The following is a 16,851-nucleotide window of genomic DNA, read 5'->3' on the forward strand; positions in this document are numbered from 1 at the left end:
ACACTTTGAAATGCCCCCTGAGGGTGGTGCTGCCCCCTGACTGAGACCCACTCTGCCTGGGGAACGGAAGAGAAGTGAGGAAGCGTGTGGCCCCAAGGCCCCTGCCCACCATAGCACAGGGAGGGAAAACCAGGTGTAAAAGCTGAGCCACCAAGGAATGGAACTTCCCAGCAGGATCTGGTCCGTTACCACCTGGATACGAATCAATAACCTTTTAACTTTCAATTCTGAACTTACAGAGCTAATTGAAAGTGTTCAAATTAATTTTTTTTAAATCAAAGTCAATTTTGCCACTGCCTTACTCTGTTGTTCACATGATTGTCTTTATAACAAGTCTAAATAATCAGTCGTTGAAAGTGAAGCTTCATTTTCTATCTTAATACTTCCAAAGATGAGGGGGGGGGGCATTTAAGTGAATTTGATTTATGTACTTCTTAGGATGCTGAATATGCTTTTTAGCAGGTGTATTTTTCTTTGAGGTATTATGAATTAAAAGTTGGTAACAGTAAAACCATATTTCAAGCAGTAATAATTTGAATTCAGTGTGATTTTTAGAAGTATCAAAATACATCTTACGTATATCAACATCTCATATATATTCGACAGTCTATAAAGCTGTATAATGTAGAATCACTTTCTCTTTCAAAAGGAAAGAAAACAATGGCAAAAACCCATAATTTGAGCTACCTTTAGAAAAGACTAGTAGAAGAGCTAGGAAGACAAGAGAATTTTTTGGTTAAGCTTATTGAATGGTGGTTTCAGGATGCAGAAAAGAAAAAACAGATATTTGAATAATGTTAAAAGCATAATTTATTGTTAAGGGTAATAGGGAGAGCTTGCTGACACACAGCTGGCACTTTTTGAGCAAAACATTTAAGAAAAAAAAGCTCCATGAAGAATGCCAGTTACACAGCTTATGAAGAAATTCTACAGTGAACTTGACACAGATTGTAACCATGAAAATTCAGGAAGGACTAAACGGGCACACATTATTCTTTAACTTGGCATATAAGTGACTAAAAATCATCATGTCTAACAATTTTTAAGAATGTAGGGTGAAGTATGCTACTTTTTATTCTCTAAAAATGCATAACTACCCCTTTCGAAGAGTCATAAGTACCTTGTTTCAATTTTAAGCTTAGTACTGAAGGAGTAATTTTATTTCAGGAAGGACGATTCATATTTTCAAGCATCGTTTTTAAATAACATAAGTCTCATTAAGTGTCTTATGTCTCGGTTGTTTGCCATGATTGCTGTTGTCTTTCAAAATGTAAAATGCTGAGAAAATACGAGCTCATTTTGAACATTGTACCATGATCGTCCCTCAGGAGCATTACTGTGAAACAGCTTATCCCATTTAATTTTTAAACTATTTATTATTTTACTTTTTATATTGTAAATATATGTATTTTATTTTTTATTTCATTCTATTTTCCCGCTCAAACGTTCCTACCAGTTGGGGCATATTATAGTACCTGTACCCTTTGGAATCTCCGTTATCTGTCTCGTGACCTACAACCATTTTCCTTTAATTTACTAGTTGTCATATTATTACTCACTGAATACCAAGGTGTGATTTTTTTATCTGCTTATAGAACTTTTCAAACTTTTGACCTGAACTCAAAAGTCACAGGAGTTTCCAGGCTCCAAGCAGCTCTTCTAGCTTATATCTGGAGACTTCTGCAAAGGGTGGCAGTTTGGCTACTCCCCTGGGGACTTGTAAATATCCAGACGTCCAGGGAGAGTCAGCCAGTAGGAATGGTTGGGGCTTGGTCATCTGCAGCTTCCAGCAGTCTGCAGGTGACTGGCCCTTAACCCATCATGTGCTTCTCATGATCTTAAAGTATGTGATTTTTTTAACAATTTTCAATTAAAGTATAGTAGATTTACAATATCGTTTAAGTGTATAGCACAGCAGTTCAGTTATACACACACACACACACACACACACACACACACACACACACACACACACAAGTACCTATCTATCTATATGTATATACTTTTTTAGATTCTTTTCCCTTACTACATGGATGGGCTATCCACTCCAGTATTCCTGGGCTTCCCTGGTGGCTCAGTTGGCAAAAAATCTGCCTGCAATAAGGGAAACCTGGGTTCGATTCCTGGGTTGGGAAGATCCCCTGGAGAAGGGAACATCTACCCATTCCAGTATTCTGGCCTGAAGAATTCCATGGACTGTATGGTCCCTGGGGTCGCAAAGAGTCAGATACAACTGAGCAACTTTCACTTCACATAATCACATAATACTGAGCTTAGTTCCTGGGCTATACAACAGGTCATTGTTGGCTATTAATTCTATACATAATAGTGTGTATATGTTAATTCCAGCTTCTCAATTTATCCCTTCCCCACTACCTTTTCCCCTTTGGCAACCATAAGTTTGTTTTCTGTGTCTGTGATCTTTTTCTGTCTTGAGAATAAGTTCATTTGTGTCTTTTTTTTTCTTTTAGAATCCATATATAAGAGATATCACTTGATATTTGTCTTTATCTGTCTGACTGACTTAGTACGGTAATCTCTAGGTCCATTCATGTTGCTGCAAATGGCATTATTTTATTCATTTTTATAGCTGAATAATATTCCATTGTATATATTAATTATACCTACATCTTCTTTATCCATTTGTTTATTGCTGGACATTTGGGTTGCTTCTATGTCTGGCTGTTGTAAATAATTCTGCTATGAACATCAGGGTGCATGTATCTTTTCCAGTTATAGTTTTTTTCTGAATATATGCCCAGGAGTGGGATTGCAGGGTCATATGGTAGTTCTATTTTTAGTTTCTTAAGGAGCCTCCATAGTGTTCTCCATAGTGGCTGTACCAATGTACATTCCCACCAGCAGCGTAGGAAGGTTCTCTTTTCTGCACATTCTCTCCAGCATTTATTATTTGTAGACTTTTTGATGATTGCCGTTCTGACTAGTGTAAGGTAATACCTCATTGTAGTTTTGATTTTGAGGAATATATGTATATACACACTATATATATATAAATGTATTAAGTCTTGATGATCATATATCCATGAGTTAAAATATTTAAACAGGTGTGGGTAAAATATTTAAACAGATATTTTAAATTTTTAAATTAAAAAATATTTAAATCAGAACTTCTGACTCCATGGTACTAGAATATTGGAATCAGAAGTTCTGATTTAAAATCTAATACAAAAATGATGCAGTGGAAAATTTTAATTTGCCTGGGCATTCCATAGAATACCATTCTTAATCTCATCTATTAAAGATAAAAAAATTATATTTTCCAGGAGTTGTTTCCAGTTTGCAAACTTAGGTTCATTTTCTTGTCTATTTAGTCAACATTTTGTGTTTCTAGTTTCAATATGTAAAAATGTGTAATAATTACAGAGGCCCTGCTGTACAAGCCACGAAGGCGGCTGCTGGTACCAAGAAACACGATCTTAGTAAGTGGAAATACGCAGAACTCCGTGATACCATCAATACTTCTTGTGGTAAGTGTACAGGGAGGATGAAAAGTGGGAAAGTTCCGTAGCTGGCAAGTAAATACCTAGATTGGGGTGGGAATTTTATTCATATAAATTAGTTGAAACCATTCTCTTTTTACTCACACCTTGCAATGAAGACCTAGTTTCTTCACAAAGCTAAAAGACAGATATTAAGTTAAATTGATTTTGTAGGCCAGAGAGGAAGAGCGCAGAGAAGTTACAGTTGGGGCTGTATCAGTGACTGACTGTCCTAACATGTGCTTCCTGGTGGCTCAGACAGTAAAGAATCCTCCTGCAGTGCTGGAGACCTGGGTTCGATCCCTGGGTTGGAAAGATCCCTTGGAGGAGGGCATGGCAACCCACTCCAGTATTCTTGCCTGGAGAATCCCTACGGACAGAGGAGCCTGGCGGGCTACAGTCCATGGGGTCACAAAGAGTTGCACCTGACTGAGTGACTAAGCACAGCACACAGCATTCCTGTCATTATTCATTGCTGGGGTCCAGCCCCGGTGGATCCAGGAAATTCAAAGGGGAGACGGCTTCGGCGATCAGGATACGATAGAATTAAAGATATAAAGAGTGGTTAAATAGGGATAGCTCAGCGAAGAAATTCAGTGAAGAAAAGAGCCTGAATAACTTGGTTTACCTGGAAAGCCAATAAAACTCCAAGACAAGGAGTTCGCGTCACCTACATAGGCCGCAGGCGTCCTCCCATTCTCCCGAAGGAGAGGAGACACTAAGGCCTCCCCGGTCAGACCTTAGAAGCCCAGGCAAAATTAGTAGGCTTGACGAGCCTCCACGCTCCAGATGGGAATTCAGCAAGAAGGTGAGAGAAAGAGCGACATGGGGAGACCAAGCTTCAGTGAGCAAGGCCCGCACTTTATTTTCCAAAGTAGTTTTTGTACCTTAAGTTGTGCATAGAGGATAATGGGGGAAGGGGTAGAGTCAGGCAAGGTCAGCAGTCCTTGATCCTTATTGAAGCCAGGCTTTCTTCCTGCAAACTTACCATATGCAAAAGTTTAGGTGATTTACATCATCTTCTGGCCAGGAGGCCTATTAACATTTTATGACCCTTTCTTCAGAAAATTTATTTTTCTCTAAAGGTGATTATTCTAAAGTGAGGCGCCATCCTCTGAAAGCATTAGATAAAGTTGCATTCCTATAGGGCAAAGATGTGGTCAGCTATAACAAGAAAAGAATTAACTCAAGGGTCCAAGGTTACAAACATTAAAGCTACTACTTACATTCCTATACACCAACTATATTAATCAGTACACTCCCAGGGACACAGTAGGTAAGGGATATGGAAACTTAGCAGCAAACATTGGCCCAATAAATGAAAACCCTTCACCAATACAATTTCTAATCAACCCACTATACTATACTAATAATCTTCTAACTGCTCAAAGGAATCTGTATTTAGAAAGTTTAGAACATCTCATGCCTCTCACGGTTGGGAGGCTGTGAACAATCACATGTGGCCGGAAGAACCTGTTCAGGCAAGCTAGAGAACTTCCAAAGGAGTTTGTGAACTAAAACACTCTTGTCACGCCCAGGAACTTTATTAACTGGAGCTCTAAGTTAACTCTTTTTCAGAGAGAGAGATGGTGATGGGGGACAGCCCCCCATAAAGTCAGAGGTGTAGGTGAGAGCACAAAGCAGTAAAGAAGGCAGACTCTGGTTTTGGGGGTAGATGCTCGAGAATTTCCAGGGGGACTCCTGAGGCTCGATCCTGCCTTTGCGTATGCCTCATGAGCTTTGCCACGGGCGGCGTTCCTCACCCTGGCTCCCGGCAATTCGTAATAGCTAAATGCCTATGTATCAGACCCTTTTGGTCTGTGAGCTCACTTGCTTCAGCTGTGGCCGACTCTTTGCAACTCCATGAACTGTACCCCTTCAGGCTTCTCTGTCCATGGGATTATTCCAGCAAGAATTTTGGCCCATAAATGCAGAGTGAAAAATGGCAGTGGAGTTTTTCCTTTTTAAAGCTGTTTATCTTCCAACAGAACAGAGTAAAATACTGTATCCAGGGGCTCCCACACAGTTGTGTTCACATGTCAGTCACAGTATTTGAATTTGGGACCCTGTAACTAGGACCTCAGATGTCATAATCGTACAGGACGCCTCACTATTGTTCTTTCCCTTGTCACTGAGTTTATCTGCATAATTACAAATGTAAAACATGCGGTGCTTGTAAATCTAGCTTATATTTGAGCACAGTGACTTCTTATTCTATTATTCTGGTCTATGACCTTGGACAAGTGACTTAACCTCTCTGATCCAGGTTCCTTATCTATAAAAGACCTATTTGGTCCAGAGTTCTTGTGTGGAGTAAAGATATAAGATAGTAGTTATGCATAAGAAAATGCTCTGTATTAAAAAATAGTATTACCATGAAAGTACTCATCTTTGTCAATAATTGGTTTACTTTTAATTTTGTACTGTTAATTTAAAAATGAAACCTTCATTTAAAAATATGTTTATGCCAAAGAATAATTATGCTAGAGAACTAAATTAGGATGTTAATTGCTTTTTTTTTTTAAATCTTTCTATGTAACTGATAGATATTGAGCTCCTGGCAGCTTGCAGAGAAGAATTTCATAGGCGACTAAAAGTGTATCATGCTTGGAAATCCAAGAACAAGAAGAGAAATACCGAAACAGAACAGCGTGCTCCAAAGTCTGTTACTGATTATGGTAAAAACACATCTGTACTTCTGAATGTTCCAAAGTATATGTGTATAATCACATGTAATTATGCATAAGGCATTTGGGTAAAACTGTCCACGTTTCCTCTTACTTTAGAACTGTGGGTCTGCTGATCCTGACACAACCATGATAGCTTGTCTTTCAAAGTATTATTTCTGTTAGATACATCTTTAAAGTCATATTTGTTTATAAGTATTGAATTTACTTGTTAAGATAAATTCTAGGGGTAAAAATTATCTCTACTGAGGAAGTTGTATGATAATGCTATAAATATGTATTCTTTCTACATATGCATATACAGACATATGTAATGATTAAGTGTGGAAATATAAAGATTACTATGAAAAAAGAATATTTATTGCAAATAACACTTTATAATACAGTGAAAATATAAGAGTGAGAAATAGTACCTTGGTTAGAAGAATTTTCCCTCAACCAGAATTTGATTTTTTGACTGAGATCCTAAAAATGAATTTTGCTACTTTGCTGTTCAAATGGCAAAGCTGTGTATGTGAAATTGGGGAATACAGCAGAAGAGTCATAACCTAGTCAAAGCACATACTAGCTTTAACATTTAGTAAGAATAACTGTGAGTTGTAATTTCAGTCTTAAAAACAATAGTTAGAATTTCATTTATTCAACTTACTACAGGAGTAGTTTATTAGGTTAATTCTGGTTAATGTCAAGGTGACAGCATATTAATATCTTTTTTTTTTAAAGAGGTATATTCCCAATTCTTGATAGTATAGTTTAGCCATGCATGACCCAAGCTGACTTAGGAAATGAGCTCACGGTTATATTTTGTCTCCTTACTACCTTCCTAGCAAATAAAACAGTGTTTGATGAAAGGCAATTAGGTGGTAAAATTTAAGTGTTTCTAAGCTGTTGCAAAGATTAGATTGAGGAAGGGAAGTGTTATTAGTAGTGCTAGTAACTGCTTATGGGTGTCATCAATCAGAATGTAAGACTCTTGAAAGAGCAGTAAGCTTGCCTTGCAACTATGAGATGGCAGGTGGAAAGCCCTCTAAACATTGCTCTTTTTAACTACCTCTCTCTTCTCTGGTTTAAAACTTTGTCTCTGGGAATTGAAGATGATGCAATGATTCCATTTTCTGTTCACTGTCTGTACCAAGTTCCTACCACAGTTGCTCTGTTTTGTGAAAATGACAAAGGAGTATTTTTTTTAGCGATAATCTTTAGCTGTAATGTTCTAATCATGACCTTCAACTGATTGACTTTCATTATATTCTATTTTAAAATTTATACATCTGAATGATTGCACTTCTTTAAAAAAATAAATGTTCTCATATTTGACATTCACATTTTTAATGAATATATAAGTATTTATTGTATTCTTATATCAAACCAAACTTTGGCACCTTACTCAGCCAACTTTGCCCCAAAAGGAGCAAATAAAATGTGGCTTGCCTTACTGGTTCCCATACTGTTTCCATTCATAATGTACCACTGGGAAGAACAACAGAGTAATTTAAGAAAATTTCCCAAGGGTCCCATCCAGGTATGTGAAGAAAACTAGGACTTGTGTATGAACATACTCCACATATATGTAGTCTTCAGAGAATTTTAATTGAACATGGTGCATTTTCAGGGTAGAAGGTAACTTCTGCTCTGAAAAGTACATTTTTATTTTTCTCTCATGTAAAATTTATTCTGACACAGGAGTACAGTTGAAAGATGACGAGCACCAAGATGCTTAACAGCTTATTTGAGAAAATTCTGTTCTCCAGAAGATTTCCTAATGGTGCAGCTGCTTGACTTGTAAAAGGAATGGCTATGCAGTTTAATATTTAGAAGGATTAGAAGTCCTTAATTTGAGAAAGCAAAATTATGACAATGTAGCAATTAACAAAAATATAGCCTTAAAGAGTAAGACATTGACAAATCATGATTAGTGTTAAGAGTTAGGAATTGGGAGGCTCAGAAACCCTTTTCCTTTTGCTGCAGTAGGGGAGCACACCCCTCATCACATTTACCCTGGAGAGAGGCTTTCAGAAATAATTCTCGGGGGTAGTAGCAAATTACCCAGTAAAGATTTATATTTACTTGCTTGAAACAGTGACTTTGGAGAGTAGTTTTATTTCATCATCCCGAACTAAAAATGTTGTCAGCTTAAGATTTAAGACAGTGTGAAGAAATTAAAACCTGCTGAGTATATGTAAGTGTGGTAATGCTTTTTCTCTATATAAAAAGCATTTTTAATGAATTTATGAATTATTCTCTTCCCTCCCTCCCCTACAAAAATTCTAGTAATGCTTTGATGGTACTCTCATGTTGATTATTAAGTTGCTGTTTTGGATTTTTGTTTGGATATTGCTGTGTTTAAAAATTAAATTTTGGTCCTCTTTGTATGTCTATCAAGCAGGATGTCCCCCAAACATAATCAAAATAGATTTTTAAAAGTTGGAAAGCAGCATCTACTTGTAGGTTATTATAGAAGTACTTGGCTATGGATAGGGAATTTATCTGTTAGTCACCACCTCCATTGATGGGAAATCGTTATGAATTAGAAGAATGCTTATATAACATTTTTGGCATTTTTATCTTTTCTTCAACATAAAATATTTGTTCACAGATTTTGCACCATTTTTGAACAATTCACGTAAGTCAATGGGTGGTTACTCATGAGCTAACTGGAAGATGGGTTAAAAATATTTTATAAAGTACTAACTTCTTCTAAACATTGTTTTGCTACAATTTTAAGGTGAATTGTGGTACATTAATTTTGGTTTATATGTACTAAGATACTTAATTTGAGAGTACTTTCATTTGGATCACTCCAAAATATATTTGCAGAAAAAAATTTAATTAATCTGTTATTTTATAAAAGTGCTCAGTCGCTCAGTCATGTTTGACTCTTTGGGACCCCATGGACTATAGCCAGGCTTCTCTGTCCATGGAATTTTCCAAGCAAGAATACTGGAGCAGCTCACCATTTCCTATTCCAGGGGATCTTCCCAACCCAGGGATTGAACTCTAGCAGGCGGATTCTTTACCAGTGCTCCACCTGGGAAGTCCCTATTTTATCAAATTACTTCCTTTTTAAAAAACCTAGCATTTTAAGCTGAGTATATACAATTCTTATTGTAGCAAAACTCTATCTTAATAAGCAGCTAGTCTTTTAGAATAAAGACTAACTTTAGGTGCTGGTTTCAAATGCTGTAATGGTATAAGGATTTCTGTCTGAAGAGATCTGACTTTCATGTGATAATGTACACAGCTTAATAGAATACCTCTTAATAGGAAGAGATTATTCTGTTACTTCTATAGCTTCCTATGATACATGTTTTTTTGATAATGTCAAAATCTTGGAGTCATCTTAGTGTACAGTAAATTTCTTCTAGAATCAGTTGAACAGTAATGATTTGAATATAATGCCATATTTATTTGCCAAATGGTTGCACATAATTATTTTTTACTGCTTCTAGTAACTTACAAACTTACAGATTTGAAACATTTTCATACACTTTAGAAGAACAATTGAATGTGAAAGAAATAGTTGTTTAGAAGATTAGTTTCAGGCTTTCCACATCTGTATCTTTGTACTTTTCCAGATGACTGTTCATTTCCAGGCTTCCCAAATACAGTTTCCTTTCTCACATTAGTAGACAAAGCCATCCAAGGCTTTCTGTTGGGTTTCTTAATTTTATCCAACAGGAGATTGTTATTTTGAAAGAAAAAAAGTAGATTATACTAATGGGTGGCCATTGGTATCTAGTATGTTTCGATCAGTAGGACCTTGAGTTCTAATTCACTGTTTAAGATGGAAGGCAGGGTTTTTTCCTTTTAATCCTTTTTATAAAATGTTTTAGTTTTGAGTTAGTGTATATCCTGAAGAGTAGGTAGTTTTTAAAACTCGAAGTGGAAACACTGAGCTGTAAGTTGTTTTGAGGGAATAGGAATGAGAGGATAAATAAGCTCATCTCTGATAACATGCTGAAGGTGATACAGCTTTTTTAAATCACTAATAAAGCTGGGACTCTCTTTTCATAGGCATATACAACTTTGCTAACTGCTTTTTGCTTTCTGTTGTTTGCACAGAAATAAATTCAGCTGCTCTGTAGCTTTTGCTATTGGTGCAAGAGGTAGAATAAGAGTAATTTCATCCTCTCAGTACTTGGAAAGTCTTACAAAAGCCATGTGACTGTCCTGACTTAGACATACAAGTTTTCATTGACATACTTAGTTTCAGTGAGATTCTTAACTGAGCTGCAGTAAATGATTGGTCTACCTTTAAAGTTGTGAGTATAGAGAATATGAAACAGATTTGCCATAATTATGCTCCTGAAGATGTAAAGTCATTGCCCCAGAGAACTGTGTGTTTTCAGGAAAAAAAAAAAAAAAAAAATGAAAAAACCAACCATAATGAAAATTGAGCAAGGGAAAAGAGGTTACTGTGAGCTCAATACTCAGTGTTAACAGAAAAGCAAGGATTTTTCTTTTCTATTGGCAAAGAGAACCAAATATTATACACGTTCCACTTACTACAATGGATTTTATTCCAAGAGAAGTCTAATTTCAGAGTAAGTAAATCTGAGTGAAGGTTCATGCTTCCTGTTACAGTTTTGTTGTCATAAAGTTGTTTAAATCTTATTCATAAAATATCTGTGTTATCTGGGCCATTTTACATCCCCAGATCAGTTGGCAAGGAGAAAACTTTTATGTCTTTCACTTCTTTGAGGAAATTGTGGTTAAATTGTCTAATATCTAGAATCCCTTAGATTTGTAAAATTGCTGTTTGTTTCATCATAAATAGTCCCATAAAAATCGTTCTGCAGCGTTCATATGAACTCCTTGGAGGAAAACTATAAATCTAGTAAACAGAACTAGTTTGCTTTCCTGCCGTATGAGTTGCATGAGTTCATTTTAGGTAGGGATGCAAGCATTTGTGGGATTCTCTGGGGGCTGCTGTTGTTACTGCTGCTGCCGATGGTGCTGGTGGTGTGGTGCTGGTGGTTGGGGTGTGTGCGGGGGGAGAGAAAATTCTAAAAAAAAAATCACACTTTGAATTGTATTCATTTGTAGATAATTCATATTTACATTTTGTTTTAAATTCACTATTAGGACCCCCTGTCTTGGCTTTAAAAAAAAATTGGTGGTGCATTCTAGGATTAAAGACTGTTTACCTTCTCCCTTGGGTGACTGTCCTTGTTCCCTGTGACAGCTCAGCAGAACCCGGCAGCCCAGCTTCCTGCCAGGCAGCAGGAGATCGAGATGAACCGACAGCAGCGTTTCTTCCGCATCCCATTTATCCGCCCCGCTGATCAGTACAAAGACCCGCAGAATAAGAAGAAAGGCTGGTGGTATGCGCATTTTGATGGACCGTGGATTGCCCGGCAGATGGAGCTTCATCCTGACAAGCCACCCATTCTCCTCGTGGCTGGTGTGTACGATTCCTATGAACAAAAATTTATAAAGCAGAAAAGTAGTGTATACCCTCTGAATGAAATGGGGTAATGTAATAATGCAGTAAAGTTCAAGGTTGAGGCATGGAGTTTTGCAGTTAAATCACATCAGGTGAGGATTACTTATTTACAGCGTGGAATCAATCGCTTGGATTGTGTCCTCGTGGAACACACAGAAACTTGTCTGTGTCCTTTCCTATTTAATTATATAGGTTGCCTTGTAGTGGTTTAAGGAGATGTAGCATTTCTATTAACCCTGGCAACTTGTTGGATCAACTGCATCCTTAGTATATTTGAAATGGTATACTTGGTGGAGGACACATTTCTTACTGGTGAATTTATGAAGCAAATTTCAACCTTCAAGGAAGGAAATAAAGTTTTAAAAGTTCTCAAATCTATGACAGCTGGTAGACATTTCAGGAATAAAGTTTACAGTAAACATCTGAAAGGAGGTATGGTTAATTCTCTGATGTCTCTATCCGTGCAGGGAAGGATGACATGGAGATGTGTGAGCTGAATCTTGAAGAGACAGGCCTGACTCGAAAGCGCGGTGCTGAGATTCTGCCAAGACAGTTCGAAGAAATCTGGGAGCGCTGTGGAGGCATCCAGTATCTCCAGAGTGCAATCGAGAGCAGGCAGGCCAGACCCACGTATGCCACGGCCATGCTGCAGAATCTGTTAAAGTAGAAGGTGCACTAACCTTGCAGCTGGGAGGCCTTGCCATGTAGGGAGTGTGCCCCAGAGATTAAACCCTTCCACGATCAAGTTAGGATTACTTACACAAGTGAACAGATTTTACTAATCATGGGTTTTTGTTAATTTAAGGTTAATTATGGTAGTGACTTTGGGACCAAAAAATTGTTTTCCTGTATCCAGCTATAACTGTTAGACCTCTCCTCAGTGTGATACTTGTTACACTTGGACAGACTCTGACATCTCTCTTTCTTTGCCAACAGACTACCTTATATCCATTTTAATTGTTCGCTAGGAAAAGAAGTTTTTTTTTAAAAAATGCAGAATTCTTGCTTTTTAAGGAGGCGGCAGTACCGTAAAACTGGAATAAAGAAAACTTAACTTCAATTTTCTTACGAAAATCAAGGCACTTAGAATGATCAAGGCACTGGTGTTTTTTCTCTGAAAGCTGTATCCTTCCTGTACTCACTTTTTCAGAAATTCATGGAAATTTCCATCAAAGGTGGAAATATTTTTTCCCCCCTGTTCTGCAACGTCTTAGTTTGAGTAAAGCAATTTACCTGAAGTTCTAGAATTCTGGAGAGAGCCTTGATGTGTCTGATACGATCTTTGATAGAGAAGGTACATAGTATTCTGCACAGATTGTTTTGCTTTTCTATCACATTGTGTTGCTATAAGAATATGTTCTTATACTCCATGAACAAATAAAGGAAATTTGGATCATTTAAATGCTTGAAAGTTTTGAGATAACTTTTGTTTCACTTAGAAAAAGAAAGTTTTAGGTGGCAGTTTGGCTTAACTGACTGGATTCAGATATTTCAGTTTCATCTCAGTTGCAATTTTATATCAGAATCTTGTCCAAGTTGTTTCATGTGATTTTAATCTAGTGTTCTACTTCAAAACACTCCTGTTTTTTTAAAAAAATTCCTATTGTCTTTTTTGGCCTTTGAGATTCTGGTAATTGTAGAGCTCTTTTATAAGCTTTGTAATTCAAAAACCCTATACTTAGAAATTGCTTGTTTCATGTAACTGATAATTCAAAAAAATGTTTTTGTTTGTGTGCTGTTTAGTTTTGATCAAATGTCAGCAGTTTCAAGCCTAATATTTCTAACTTTCATATTAGGAATTTGGAAACAGAAATACATCAAGGAGTTATGTTGATATAGTTCTAAGGAGTCTTGTTTGTATTTTAGAATAAAATTAGAAAATAAAATTATTCTCTGTACCTTTTTTCCCTGATGTTCAAAGACTCTAAACCTTTGAAATGAATTTCCAGTAATTTTTCTTTTCTCTTAGAGAGAGCCATCTCAGTTAGGAAGGTATTTCCCAGCTGACTAGATTAGAGCTTGTGAGCCAGACACTGTTTTCAGAATTGCTTCTCTCATAATATGTCTTAGTGTAGAGATATTTATTTATTACGACACTGTGCAAATGATGGTCTTCTGTTAAAGAAATTAAGTGGTCCTGTCTGTCCTGTTGAGAACGTCGATGTGATCATCCTTTGAAAGCTGTATTACCGCGTAGACTCACCCACCCCTGGGTCATGCGGTCCCTCTGTGATTTGGTGACAGGCGGTCTGGTTACTGAAAATAAATGTCCTCTTCTTCCTCTTCTTATCACTTGGCTTTAACTGGTGTTTTTATTTGTACAGGATAGTGAATAGAAAGCTTTTTTTCTTAACTGGTAGCAAGTAGAGTGCTGGAAGAAAATTTAGTAACCAAATAGATTTTTAATGCCTTGTGCCTTTAGTACTGTTTCCAGAAACAGTTTTATGTGCGTTCGAGATCCATGCAGGCACTTGATGGAAAGCTAGTCACACAGGTTAAATTATGGAAACAGAGAACTTAAAGCTGTGAAGAATTTGTGGGAAATGTATCACGGTCCGTGTCCATATCAAGCACAGGCCTGAACCTAGTGCTCTGAGTGCAGTTTAGTTCTGTTTTTACAGCTCAAATCCTGTCCGGATCAAGTTTCTTTGGAATGATGCCACACATCATTATCTAGGCATTGGAAATCTTTAGCTGCTCTAAGGGTTTATGAAATGGGCCTGACCTTTATGCTCTTTGAATCACTGAAGGGTACAGAAAAAAGTTTAGCTAAGAAATAATAATTAAGAGTATTTTTTTAAAAAGAAATATATCACAGCAAAGCATTGTTACAGATCTTCATAGTGTTTTACTTTAATAGCTGATAAAATTATCGGCAGTCTTAAGCCTGAACTCATTTTATTGCTAATTGTGTTACACAGCTGTCCTGGAACACATCTATTTTAAGTAGTCTCCTGAGTTAGTTCTGACTCCAGGAGACCTGCCCTAGTTCGGATAGCTTCCAGTCACCTCCATAGGACAGCTCCACACACACAGAAGCCCCTTTGCTGGAGAAGCCTCGGACCCTTCACCCTTTGAGGGAGGTAGTGGAGGTGGTGTTCTGAAAAATGTGGGTGCAGCGTCTTACAGTGTTCTCAGTCACACCCAGGAATGCCAGATGAAAACCGGATGAATCAAATGCAAATTTAAATTTTAATCAGTCATTTTAATTGGGATATAAAATTGGAAGTTTAAACCAGAATACTCTACATTAAGAGCCAATTCTTCTTCTTTTTTTTTTTTAAATTTTATTTTATTTTTAAACTTTACAATATTGTATTACTTGCTCAATACCAGTTCCTTCCTTAGCATATGCTTTGTAAGGGTAGACGTCCATAAAATATTAAAACTGAGAAAACAGAAAGTTTTCACATTCTACTATAATGGAATTCCTAATTCATTAACACATTTAAGATACATATTGTGAGCTATGGGTAGGTTCCAAGAAAAAGTTTCTCTAATACTCAGATGTTAAGAGACAAGTGAGTTTTCTTGGTTGTAAGGTTGAGTAGATGGCACCGTCTCGAAGGATAACATGAGGAAGAAGTAAAAGAGTACACAAAAAACATTCTACTGTAACTTACTTTCTGCTTCCTCTAGTGACTTTTTGTAGGTCATTCTTTCCAGTAACATAGTGAACCCTTTTGTAGACAGCGAAACAAAAGATCATATCAGATCACAAAAGAATATAGCATCTTACGCGGAATGCAAGTGGTATTTGTGAAAACTTAGAGAATAGAAACTCACAGGCTCAAAGAATAATGAGGATATTGTAGTTTTATTAATTGGATTTTTAAAAAGCTATTTTCATTCACAGGTTATTGCAATGGTTCTCAGGGGATCCAAATAGGTAGATCTTTGGTTTCTTCACCTGAACCACCTTGAGAGTACTGGATCAATAGAATAAATAGTATTGGATGAATCAGTCAGTGAATTATTACAGTGTTAGTGGTAGACTTGACTGCTTTTATGTAAGAGGTTAACAGGGATCCAGACAGCTTGAGTAATTGAGTTCTAGACCGTGAAAGAGAGAGAAATGCCTTCACTCCACTCATGGAGCATGGGATCAAAGCAAGCAGACTTCTTCGAGTAACCCCTGGGGGTTTACAGAGGGTTGCTCTTCTGTCACCCTCAATCTTCAGAAGGGGTGGCAGCTTTTGTCTTTGTAGCATAGCCAGCAGTAACAATTAATGAGTGTTTTTATTTCTCCTAGAAGATAAACTAACAAGGGAGGGAGGGCAGAGGATACCTAAAAATTACAATAAGGACAAGCAGGGGCAGGGGATCAGGGGCAGCGGTAACAGTAAGGAGAGAGAAGAGTGGATGGAGAGAAAGAATAGAGATGCATCCTGAAGTGCTGCTTGCCAGGCGGAAAGCACTGATGTGGTGTAGGGGGCTGGGTGCTCCTAGATCCTCCCCAAGTTTTAGAATGAATTGTATGCAATATAAGAGCAGAACCCATGGACCTATTGAGCCTGGACCGAGACAGGCCTGGTGTATACGTTCTTAGCATATAGAAATGGCATGCTGGGGAAGGCCAGTAGACATTCTGTGCATAAGCCTTGTGGAAGGATGAAATAGAAATCCTTTGAGAGGTCAAGCCTACCCATTCCTGGACCAGATCTGGAGGACAGTGAAGTTCAAGTCAAATCAGTGTAGTCTTCCTTGCCCATGACTAGCCTAATGTATGTCATAGTCTTCAACAGGAGATAACCAGGGAAAAGTTCACATCAAAAAGAAAATCTTCAATGCTAATTTTTACCTGTACCAGACTCACCTTCAGATCCAAGTAGGTGTATTACTTGGCTGTTTTCATCTTGAAAATTCAATGAATTATATCTGTTACTTAATTTTTCCTTATTTCCTAAAGATGTGTATCTGACACTGTCCTAAAATACTGATGTACTGGAAATACAAATAATAAATGCTTTCTATGTAGAACTTCCTCTTGCTTCTTGTGCTTTTAATAGAGTTGCAAAGTGTTGCAAAGTTGTAAATGTTGCATGTGTTGCCTGGAATAAATTGGAGAAGCTGGGATCTTGAAGTTGGTCCAGTCACTGGAAACTCTGTGCCAGGAGGTGGAGAAACAGGCAAGGAACCTTGGTGATTGGAAGGTCTTTGAGCTCTGACCCCAAACTTCTGGGTTCTCCCTCCAGGGAAAAGCAGGATCATATGTGAG

The 16,851-nt window shown here is 37.3% G+C and overlaps 1 protein-coding gene across 8 annotated transcripts in view; it reads left to right on the forward strand.

Moving 5' to 3' along the window:
- MYO6 (myosin VI) overlaps positions 1–13,922 on the forward strand; it is a 159,570-nt gene extending 145,648 nt beyond the window's left edge. For 5 of the 8 annotated variants that reach the window (XM_070795753.1, XM_070795757.1, XM_070795759.1 and 2 more), the window contains 5 exons: positions 3,385–3,488; positions 6,047–6,178; positions 8,784–8,810; positions 11,373–11,591; positions 12,101–13,922. In XM_070795753.1, coding sequence (XP_070651854.1) covers positions 3,385–3,488; positions 6,047–6,178; positions 8,784–8,810; positions 11,373–11,591; positions 12,101–12,300 — 682 coding nt within the window. In that variant the 3' untranslated portion in view covers positions 12,301–13,922. The remainder of the gene's footprint in view (positions 1–3,384; positions 3,489–6,046; positions 6,179–8,783; positions 8,811–11,372; positions 11,592–12,100) is intronic. The other 3 variants (XM_070795756.1, XM_070795758.1, XM_070795760.1) reach the window with 1 other exon arrangement.
- The last annotated feature ends 2,929 nt before the right edge of the window (positions 13,923–16,851 follow it).

The sequence above is a fragment of the Bos indicus genome, chromosome 9, assembly GCF_029378745.1.
Source record: "Bos indicus isolate NIAB-ARS_2022 breed Sahiwal x Tharparkar chromosome 9, NIAB-ARS_B.indTharparkar_mat_pri_1.0, whole genome shotgun sequence".
In the NCBI taxonomy this organism is placed as follows: Eukaryota; Metazoa; Chordata; class Mammalia; order Artiodactyla; family Bovidae; genus Bos; species Bos indicus.